The 12,046-nt window shown below is 42.6% G+C and overlaps 1 protein-coding gene across 1 annotated transcript; it reads right to left on the reverse strand.

Moving 5' to 3' along the window:
* Positions 1 to 8,599: 8,599 nt before the first annotated feature.
* barhl2 (BarH-like homeobox 2) lies at positions 8,600 to 11,819 on the reverse strand (the record flags this gene model as incomplete). The annotated part of the gene is made up of 3 exons (XM_080006187.1): positions 8,600 to 8,912; positions 9,688 to 9,913; positions 11,216 to 11,819. The coding sequence occupies 3 exons, from the start codon at positions 11,817 to 11,819 to the stop codon at positions 8,600 to 8,602; spliced, it is 1,143 nt and encodes a 380-aa protein (XP_079862313.1).
* Positions 11,820 to 12,046: the final 227 nt, after the last annotated feature.

The raw sequence follows: 12,046 nt of genomic DNA on the forward strand, positions 1-12,046 counted from the left end.
TTTGTGATATAATATACATTTCATCGCAGCTTACACAAGCCATTGTTTCCTTTATCAAGCCCAGGAAGAAAATAGTTAAAATATAAAAATAATCCTTCTGCAAAATGCCAGCCCCTCTTTAACCACCGCAAAACACCAGGGTTTATCCCTCCCATTTCGGCTGACGAGGTGTCATGTGAGGCAAGCTTTTCTTTTCATTACAGACGCCATTTGAGGAACATGCCACATTCCACTTTTGGAAAGAAATCAAGACAGAAAGTGACAGTATTATTCTAGTATCAGTGTGCAGAAAACAAACAAACAAACAAAAGCTTTGGCACTAAGGAGCTGTTCTGGGGTTGATAACAATAAAAAAAAGGCAAGGTGATCAATGCTGCTCCGGATTTTGATAACACGCTGCTCATCCCTGAGACAAATGATGGAAATTCTTAAGGAGAGAGGGCTTTGCGATGTGCCAGATATGCTCCAAATTAGCCTTCAAGCGTGAGTCTGGGTGTGTGTGCGGAAGCCGGCGCGAGTAAATAAAGGGCCAGCATAAATTACCTTTGGGTGTCAATCGTGATAGCACAAACCTGTTTTTCTTTTTGTTATCGTGTCGCCTCTTCGTCTCGCTGGCGGATGACATGAAATGAAAGTATTCTCTCTCTGGCACCGGCGACGGCTCTCAGAGCACTTTGTGACACTCGAAAAACGACGCGGGTTCACCAAACCACAGCTGGGCCCTGGCTGATTGGCTCTCGCACGGGCTGCCGCTAAACTTTCGCTGCTTGAGGAGTTGTCTGCGCCGGGACAGGTGGTGTTTATGCAGATGAATGAACACATTACTATGTGCTCTTCCTTTTGGTTTAAACATTAGCGTTTCAAATGTGACAAATCAGATGTTCATCTCCCAGGATACGTTGCTGTGGTGGATGCTGCTGGGAGACCTTTATTTTATATACAAACTCTCCCGGGTGTTGATGTGAGCATCAATAAACTATGGACTATCTATCTACAGTATCTATGTATGTATCTATGTATGTATGTATGTATGTATCTATCTATCTATCTATCTATGTATCTATCTATCTGTCTGTCTGTCTGTCTGTCTGTCTGTCTTTCCGTCCGTCCGTCCGTCCATCTATGATCTGTCTATCTTTTCAGAAAACTTTTCCGATTCGGAGATGCTCAAATTCAGAGATATTGTTTGACTACATAGCTGTGCCAGGTTTCCAATGGGCGGATGGGGAAGGGCTGTTCTTGTATGTTGTTTTGTTTTTTTTCATCCTGAATTTGGGAGGGGAATCTTTCCTACATTACAGGCTGCGGGGTTGTACTGTAAGTCAGCATCATGAACAACAAGCAATTACCTCCCTATTATCACATAATTGTGTTATAATTGGCCGTCATTCAGAGTTATTTTTCAGCGGTGGATTGCTTTGGCACTGCCCGATGCCCCCAAGGATTTATTCGACTCTTTTCACCATATACTTTCAGAGTCCTTATATGTATAAATCTTGAGAAATAACGCGGCTCACAGGAGCCATCTCATAGAGCCATATTTGTGTAGATGTACGTTAAATTAAAGGTATAAGTAACTAACAGACCCAATTGTTTGTTTGATGAGAAAAACCAGGGAAGACAGAATAAACATATTACACATATATAGAGTACGAGCCAGCACTTAATGAAATGTTTGCTTCACTTGGAGCCGGGATCTTTGTGCCTCACGCACTATGTGCTGTGGCTGCGACACTAAAGTCCCTATTGTCTGAATCAACTTGACCTGACCTAGCTGGTTAAGCTGAGGCATTGTGAACAGCAAATCGCTTCAACCAGGGGGGTAGCTGCTTTGTGTTGCTACGGGAAAATAACCTCATAAAAAGAGCATCCCCATAGTTTATGCAGAGAAAGACCAGTGTTGTCTTTCCAAGAGTGCTGTTTATTTCCAACCGGCAGCAGAAACACAACAAATGTTGTAAATACACCATTCTGACCCGTTGGAGGATCCAATTAAAAAACCCTGCTTCATGCAATTTACAACACTTTCAACAATTCCAACTGTTTATGCAGATGTGCATGTGCGTCTGTTTACCCCTGTGTGTGTGTGTGTGTGTGTGTGTGTGTGTGTGTGTGTGTGTGTGTGTGTGTGTGTGTGTGTGTGTGTGTGTGTGTGTGTGTGTGTGTGTAGGGTGTGCAGAGTGTGCAGCCTCATCTCAAGCCTCGCAGGAGATGACAGCGCTGTGAAGGATCTGGAAATTCAGCATCAGTCAACGGCAGAGTGGCTGGAGAGGCACATCATGTTTAAATCACACTCCATCGGGCAGCAGGCCCGAGCTTGTACATCACAGGCACCTGCAAACTCCTTGCACTCAAGTTTTTCACACCTTCATTGGTCTTAATAATCCAGCTTTGTCACATTTTTCGCCAAGTCGATCCAGAGATGGCTCTAATTTAAAAAATGTAATTAACTCTGTGCCACAGCAAAACCTCCACTGAGCACCACACGCTGGAGATTGGAAGCAAACACCCACGTGTGGACTTTAAGAAGATTGGCAGTGATGGTGGTGGGCTATATTTTAAAATCTGATGTTTTCTGCATTTGAATATATTTTATTGTTCCATCCTCACTATATCTCTCAATGGTAAATTTGAATGCTATTCCTATCTTAAAGTACATTCTCTTAATACAGAACCACAATAATAGAAGAGATTATTTGGAATTGGCTTGGGTAAAATAAATATGAATTTTCTTTCTTATTATAGCTTTCATTTTTGGTTTCCTTTCAATAGTATTTTTATAATAATAATAATATTCTGTTTATTTTTTCCTATTTCTATTTCGTTTTAATACTTTTTTAATTGTATTTTTATTGATTTATACATATAGAGTGTACATATTATTGTGTTCATGTTCTATACTATACATCTTACTGTAAACTGTTTACCCCCTGGGGATCACTACAATTCTATGTTATGTTATGTTATGTTATGTTGGCCTATCTTATTTTAACTTATCTCATCTCATCGAATTGTATCTTATTTCACTTATCTAATTTTTCACTTCCAAAATTGTCTTTCGTGCATGGTAATAACACTCACAATGCCCACCGCACAAAATAACACAATCAAATTTACCGACACCGCTCGGAGGTGTGAGTCTGTACACAAACACAAACACACCCCCCGAGTGGATCAAACAGAGGGAGGAATCAGCTCTGGCCCAAACTTGTCTGAACCGGGTTACATTATTGGGGTATAGAGCGGTTGTTTGTTGTCTCCCACTGACTACACAGAGGAGGGAGGACCACACCCCTCCACCACCACCACCACATCTTCATTTCTTGCTCACCATTAGACACCTCCCAGACTCTAATTACCAGGATGGAGCCGCACTTCTTCCCAGCAGCGCCCCATCTCAGCTATGAACTGCACTGCTAATTGTTCCATTACATCAACAATAATGCATCCTTAAGAAGAACAAAGGGGGTTGGTGGTGCTGGGGGTGGGTGGGTGGGTGGGGGGGGGGGGTGTAGAGGTAGAGACTAACTTGACATGCTAATTTTCATTAACCCTGATCTCTCTCTTCTTTCATCATCCACCCTCCTCCTCCCCCTCCTCATCTGCCCCGGTACGTACAGTGTGGCAAGGCACTCAAATTATCCACAAGCGCTCCAACTATCGCTAATTATCCAAAGAGTTTCTCATTAGGCCATTTCAGATTCAACCTTAGATCAACACTTGCTTAGACCTCGGGGATTCTCGATTCCCAACAGCGGTTAAACAAACAATCAGTTCAAAGGATCAGGTATTCTACTTTAAAAGAAGAGAGGGGGGCGAGAGAGAGAGAGGGGGGCGCGGGGGTGAGGGGCGGTGGGGGGCAAGGGTAAACAACTGCTCACTTGAAAGAAATGACTCCGACGGCTTCCCGGCGTGGATGCCCCGATCTATAAAGGCATTTAGCTCAATTTCACTCCATTCCTTCATTAGGTCGGGTTCCATACATTGCAGAAAAGGTCTGAATGTGAGATGGCGAGGCTGGGGCTGGGGTTCTTTACGCCCGTTTACGCTGTTCCTTCATGCGGCGTTTGGACTTTCAGTGGCATGGAAAAATACAAAGGTGCCGACCATCAGGTGGAAGCCGAGTCGACTGCGGGGGTGAGGAGCCTCAAGTCGGGTTTAACCAAATTCAGCACAATGGGACCGGATTTTGTGACCCATCGGGCTAAGAGGCAATTCGGCGAGTGAGGACGTACGCTGGAACTATTTGCAAAGTGCACATATACAATGCAAACAGTGCATCGTCCTTTGTTGTCTTTTGCAGAAGACCGCCAGGCGGGAGATTCTTTCTCTTCCCCATCCAAATGTTTAGTCTTTTCAAAATGCTTTTCGGTCGGCGTCCTCGCAGCCAGCGCGCTACCTCAGTGTCTCTGCCGCGCTCGGTGAAACGCCACCAGAATTTGAGTCTGTCACTTAAAATATAATGCCGTCAAATCTGCTGCTTTAACCTTGAAGCAATTAGCTGTTGCTGAGCCGTAATGAATCCTGACATCACTCCGCTGTGATGAAACCCCTAATTGCTCTGTAAAAACTGACGCTTTTGACATCACTGCTGACAGACTTTTTTTTTTTTTTTTTTTTTTCCCCTTCCCTTCTCCGTTGTGCGGTCGCGCGTGACGGCGCCGGGTTTGAAACTTGAAAGGTAGCGGAGCTTTTCTGCCATCAGCTGTCCTGTCACTTGACAAAAAGGGAGAGGGAAAATGGCTGGATTTGCTGAAATGATGAGGCCATTTAAACTCTGATGTGTAGCAGCTAAAGCGTCATTCAGCGGGACGGAGGCAGGGATCCCGGAGAGCCGCTCTGGGGCCGAGGAGCCGGGAAGGCGTTTTCTGGAAGGATGAATGGACTGTGTCAACAAGTCTGTTTACTTGTTCATCACTCTTTTCACAACCCGACAATAGGTGTCGTAAAGAGTTGGATAATTCCCCGCAATGTCAGTTCCCGAGCGTTGTTATTCGCTTCGACAACCTTCCATCGCTATTTCTGCAAAAAAGCAAAACACGGAGAACTCGTCCATTGGAAATTAGCATTTCCAAAGGCCAGATTCTTGCATGTTTTGCTCTGTGTTTAATAATCTCACTTCAGCCTTTCTGTCTTTATCTACGCAGAATTTGAGTCCTGACCCAGTTGGAAAGAGACTAATAATGCCGCTTTAAAAACATGAGCATTAAAAACATATCCATAATCTAAATACAAATAAGGCGTGAGGCAACAAACATTACAGCTGTTATTAACCAAAATGTAATGTTGGCGAATGTTCGAAGTGTAATGTCTCGCTTGCGGCTGTGCTCCAGTCTTGTTCTATGTATAGAACATTTGCAGCGCACTCTCCATATTTTTGGACCTGACAAAACATATTCCCTGAGCCAAATCCATGTTTTAGATTCCCCTAGCTCTACAAGGTGAAACATGGCATAGGATATTGCATTTATAAAACGTGTTTGAGAATTTAGAGGGTGGGGGAATTTAGAGGGGGGGGGGGGGGCAGGTTCTTTGGTGAGAGACGGTGTTAAATTTGTGCCCTGTCAGTGACGTAATAGGTGTGATAATGAGAGGCCGAGGAGAGCAAATTGTACCTCATTACAGTAATGACAAAGATATCCCACTATTACATCAGTTGGAAAATGTGGCAATTAAAATGCTTAACAAGGCTCCTCGAAGCAACACCGAGCAGGAAGCGACACTCTTAAACCCATCTGTTCTGGGTAATATGTGCCATGTACAAGAAAAGGCCTAATCACCCCTTGTTAAATAAAGCCCCACACTATTTTCAACAAATGCGTGTCTTTATCGAGGCACTGACCGTCCTCACCCAAAGAAATTTTGCAGAAGGGGCTCGGGGAACAATTTTAAAGTGAAGATCCATCAGGTCATCTGCGTTGGGTGGATTACACCACAAGTCCCAGAATTCCATTCAACACTGCAGCGTTTTCCTTTTTTTTCCCAGCACCCTTTGCTCCAATACAGCAACTGCCTTCTTGTCGTCGGTTGATTTGTTTGTTTTCTTGGTCGCTTGAAATGGTTGGGATATTATTTCATCCGAGGATGCTGTTATTCTTCCTGAACGTTCATCTGTATTGACAATTTACCGACTAAAATAAGCTTGTGCGGGTGCCTGATTTTTGCATTTGTGCCGGGAAAGGCGGACCCCGCCACCAACAATCTAAGTAGCAAATACGTTGAACGGCTATTTCTTAAAAGGTGGCAGCTAAATAAAGTAAAGAAATTATATTTTTTTTACTAAAATAATCTTACGGATTACCACTTTAAAGCATTACATCTGCAAATTGCATTGTATGTATGCTTGATTGTGCTTTGTATCCGTTGATACTGTGTGACTACAGTGCTCATACTGCATTCGGGAGTAAAACCAATGAAAAAAGACGCGATTTGGACAGTTTGACAAAGAGAGTTCAAAGGCTAATTTTGCGGGTTGGTTTTAGAATCTGATCTGGGAGGATAACACCAGAATTACCATGTAACATGAGGGATGCTGCCCCATTAATTCAGAGCTGCTGTATACAGTATGGCTTGGGCTATTATTAATGAATTGGAACAGCCCGCAGAACCCCCCTCCACCCGCAGCATGCGATAAATAAGTCATGTTGCAGAAGTCATGCATATGAACAACACCACCGCAATAATGGACAGGAGCTGGAAGGGCAAATATGGTATAGGCTAATATTTTTCAACTGGGAAAATATACCTCACCGCGCGCAGACCGTTTTCTACATTTCTTTCCGCGTGTCTGAAAACCCACTAAAACCAATTTATAAGCCTATTATCACGAAGGCATCTTAACCAAACAGTATTTTCTTGCACAGTTCGCGTTGCTGAGAAAACCCCCCTAATGAAAGGAAATCACAATAACTCTAAATAATTTAAATGTGTGGTTTAGAAGCTTTCCAACTTGGCTGGTGTGTGTTGGGGGCGCATGTGCGTGTGTGCGAGTGTGAGTGTGCGCGCGCGTATGCGTGTGTGTGTGTGTGTGTGTGTGTGTGTTTGAGAGATGCAGGATAGCTATGTTTGAAACTAAAATGACATATAAATCCCAATGTTTTGATTTCAGTTATGTAGCTGTTTTTGCATAAAAAACTGTTGATCTTAAATTTAATGTTTAGTGTTGAAAATATGATATTGAATAAATGGTGCATTGCATGAGCCACGCGTGCGCCCTAACTGCAAAAACCAGCAAATGGTCAAATTGGTTTCAACGAGAAAATCACGACATTCAAATCAGCAAACTGTGAACAAATGAATGAAATCCAAGCAAACTGCCCCGGAGCGCTTTTTATTGTGAAGTCCATTCCCAGGAAGCGCGTCAGGATCCCAGCCTGTGCGTCCATGGGGTGAATTAAAAGTGTCCTCGGCCTACTTGATAACACGTAATGATATTTGATTACGGTCCCAGGGATGGAGTTGTATAATTGTATTGCTGTATAATTCGCAAATTCTGAAACTATAATAAATACAAAATAATGGCTGTATGTTATTACATGGTCGTTTTGCGCCGGTTTACAGGCTACATTTAGTTTTACATTCAAATACACAGGGAAAGTGGCTCAATATCTCAGCAAAATAATGTTTTTGTCGACAGCTGTTGTATCGACAATGAGCAGATTAGGCCTATCTGAAAAGATTTTTTGAGCTACTTTTTTTTTTGTGATCGCTCAGGCTGAGAAATGTACGCGCATTGTCTGAGGAACAGCTGCTGAGCCAGGGCCACATTCCCAGTATAGCCAGGGCCACATTCCCAGTATAGCCAGGCTATCATGTCTGCATCTCAACTAACCATTCATGCTCCACCTTAAGGAGCTGAGACGCTGCAGCTCCAACCGGTCAGGTTCACATGGGCCTTGGGTTTATTATCACCAGGCATTTTATACCGCGGTAAATTGCGCTCAGACTATTAGACTTTTTTTTTTTAAACAAAAGTATTTCTAAAGTTTCCGACCTTGTGTTGTAAAAAAAAAAATCTTACGGTCATATCTCATTCTTGTCATTAATTTGGACTACAACACAGTTCTTTGTGTTTATCCACTGCTTCTGTTAATAACAAAAAGTGACTGCTGACTGTGTGAATGTTCTTCTTTTATATTTATATTACAAATATATATTTTGTAGCACAAGCAACTAAGTGACTAACCTTACCAAAACACCAAAACACAGAGGGTTTGTTGCTCTTTAGTCTTTGAGGTAGCTTATTTTTATGCGGGATCCCGGTTAAACGCACTACGATGCAAAACAAAGTTCACTTGGGCTCAGAAGTTGAAGTTCGAAATTCGTTTTCAATAGAAGTATATCCGAGATGACTTTTCGTATCATTACTTCTTTATTCATTCCGTTCTTTCGCCATCTAATAAACTTTATAAGTTTATTCGCTAATGTGAGTGTATTTGTACAAAAGACAAACAAACAGACAATCAGACATGAGGAGTCCTATTTTCTCCGGGGCCTTGAAGTAGCCGTACAGTTCAGCGGGCCTATATTTAATACCTCCTTTAACTCGGTCACGTGTCTTTAGTGTCTTCGAGAGAGTCCGTTTTTCTGAGTTTTCGATCTACCGTGGGTGCGGCGTGCCGACCATGGGGTTAGCCAGGGGGTTTAAAGCCGGCTGCCCCCCGGGCCCGAGACCGTGGATGAGCACTCGGGGGACCACGGGTCTCTGGAGACCGGGATGCGGCGTCGAAGGAGTCCGGTACATGCTGCTGTACATGGCCGCGGCCGCGGCGGCCGCCGTGGTGCTGTCCATGGTGCCCAGCAGGCTGGGGTGGTAGAAATAGGGCGACGGGAACATTCTTTGTAAGGCAGAGTAATTTCCTGCTTCGGCCAGAAGCTCCAGCCCGACCGCTGTCTGTCTCTTCCACTTCGTCCTGCAACCAGATCAAAATACAATTAATTAATTATTGAATGGGTGCAGGCTCTGGAAACTCCCAGGACGCCCCCCACCTCCCCCTAATTAGAATGTTAAGGCCTAATTAATGGATGGACGAATTTATGATTAAGGGTTAATTACACAAGGTTTTTTTTTTTCATATCGTTCTTTTTTCACACGCGCATGCAGCGAGATAGAATATATATCTATTTTTAAATGCACATTTTTGAATGCACATAATTCTGCTGTGGCGGACGCATGCATTCTGTTACAATATGTATCGTGTGATAACTTCGTGCATCTAAAACGCAATTACTGCTACACCAATTATTAGAAAATATTAACGGCGAATTAAGGGATGTGTAATAATACGCATACTAGACTACATTCTACACTTCATTCATTCTAGATTAATTTGAGTGCTCTAAAATGTAATCACACGACAAATGAGGAAACAAAAAATACAATAATCATTATAATCACTCTAAGAATCATTATAATAATATTGTCCCATTGTAAGAGAAACCTTTTTTTTCCCCACATGCACACATAGTTGTATACACATACTGTGCACATAGACTAATATAATTAACAATTAAGAAATCTAAAATGTAACTACTAATCTAAACATGCCTTCGTTATAATTAAAATGCAGTGGAAATAAAATATAAAATCAAAAAAACAATTGATTTGTTTGATTCCATAATTACAAAAAAAAAAAAAATCCCCACCAAAAAATATGCGGGGACAAATGTATAAATATATTTTTTTACCTTCTGTTTTGGTACCAGGTCTTCACCTGAGTGTCTGTCAGGTTCAGGGCTGCAGCCAGGTCCATGCGGTCCTGCACACTGAGGTATTTCTGCCGCTCGAAGCTCCGCTCCAGCTGGTTCAGCTGATGGTCCGAAAAGGCCGTCCGTGCTTTGCGAGGTTTTTTCGTGCGCACCGTTGGACTGTCTCTGCTGCTGGAGATCTCCCGGTCACCTTCCTCTTTAGTTCCTTCATTTTGAAGAATGAGCAAAGAATTGTGATTTTTTTTTCTTCCCCCCCCAATATTATGATCAGTCAAAGGCATTTATTCTGCGGGCCTGTCAAACACGTTTTAAAATCTCTGCTAAAATCAATGCTCGCTTCTCCCGAAACCTCAGCCCGTTGAGACTCAACGGCGCCCAGATGAGATCAAAACAATGAGGGGTGTAGAACCCAAAGTGGGTTTAATTTATGCTTTGGCCTACATAGTTTTCAAGATCTCGGGGAAACAAAATAGATGATTATAATATAAATAAAACAGGCAAGCACGCGTGGGAGTTGTCTGACAATTAAGAGATGTGGACTGTATTTGTCACCTAAAGTTTTTTTTTTTTATCTTTTCTTTTTTCGAGAAAACGGGAAATCGATATGTCAATCCATCTCTATTTGTATCTGTTTTTCAGCGCCTCCAGATCCCCCCTCCAGGAAGAACAATAATCTCTCTAATTGACCCACTAGGGAGGCTCGCACAAGGGGAAGATCACCAGGCTTTACATCTGTTTTCACTTCTATTATACTAATAAAAGATCTGAGGCTGGTGGAGAACCGGCGCAAAAACATATTTATAAAATCAGATTGTTATTACTATTATTATATTATTATTGTTATTATTATGATTATCATTACAATTATTTTTATAACAACAATTATTGTTATTATGGTTGTTATTCCATTTATTTTGTATTTGGAATTATTAATATCGTTATTATTATTGTTATTATTAATAATAATACATATGATAGCTACAACTATTACAATTACAATTATTATTATTATTATTAGTAGTAGTAGTAGTAGTAGTAGTCGAAATAGTAGTAGTAGTAGTAGTACTAGTATGCGTATTATTATTTCTGTTACCACCTACACAAACTTCTACTATTACTAATAATAATTATAATAATTATAATAACAATAACAAAAACAACAATAATTATTATAATTATTATAATAATGATACTTTCTTTGCAATTGTACTTCGTTTTAGACTGCAATTTAGTATTTTTAGCGATTGGTATCACATCAGTCGGCCTATTAGTATTGACTTTGGCTGATAGTCTTTTCGTATTGTGCCATAATTGTCATCATAGCCAGGTTTGCTTTTACTCTTTGCATTTTTAGTAAATGTAAATAACGACAAAAAAGAAAAAGGTCTGCTCTTGTTGCCTTCCAATATTTGCAATGACGTCAACAACAATACATTTTAATCCCACTTTTAAGGCGACCCGAGCGAGCTTGTTTTCTATCTCTAAACACCTCACGCCCCTTACTCACCGTTACATTTCATTTCATTTTGCATGTCATCCCTTTTGTCCAGCTTGCTCCGGTTCTCGTCCTGTTCCAACTTGGGCCTGAAGCCGTCTGGAGCCGTGGCACTTTCCGGTTTGGGTGTGTGTCGCTGCGGCGAGGAGACGCTGGTGCTGTACGGCGCGCACGCTGCGAGCGGCTTGCTGTCCCCCAAAATGTCTTTGATGAGGAACGAGGAGGTGGCGGTCCTGGGGGCGCAGCCGGGCCCCGCCGCCGGGTGCTGCTGCTGCTGCTGCTGGGGCGACAGGGACAAACTTTGGGGCTGGTCGTGGTGGTTGGGGTGGTGGCGGAGGGGGTGGTGGTGGTGGTGGTGGTGGGGATGCTGAAGGCTGTCCGGGACCAGATGGGGATCGGGGTGCTCCATGGTGACCGAGACGGGGGACGAGGGGCCCGTTCCCACAGTGTCTATCTCCGAGCATGCCGGTGACGGCGTCGCCTGGCTCCGGATGAAGTCCGCCGTCCTGCTGTCACCCAGGCGGAAGTCTCCGTTCATCAGCGCGGGGTTCGCGGGATTCGTGGCGCTGGACAAAATAGTGTCTATTCCAAAACTCGACCCACTGGATCCCTCCATATTATAAGAAAAAAAAGGGGGTTAATTAAGTCTTCATAACAACAAGTGACGCGCTTCTCCTCCGTGTCAGTGGTGCAACGCAAAATAAAAAATATGTATAAAAAAAAAAAAAAAAAAAAAAAAATCTGAAATCTCAAGTCGCCAAAAACAGAATATGAACTTGAAGAAGGAAAAGAAAAAAGTGTCGATAGTGAGAATCCACGTTCACGTCGAACTCGGCCGCTCCA

Source organism: Zeus faber (assembly GCF_960531495.2).
Source record: "Zeus faber genome assembly, chromosome: 1".
Lineage (NCBI taxonomy): Eukaryota > Metazoa > Chordata > Actinopteri > Zeiformes > Zeidae > Zeus > Zeus faber.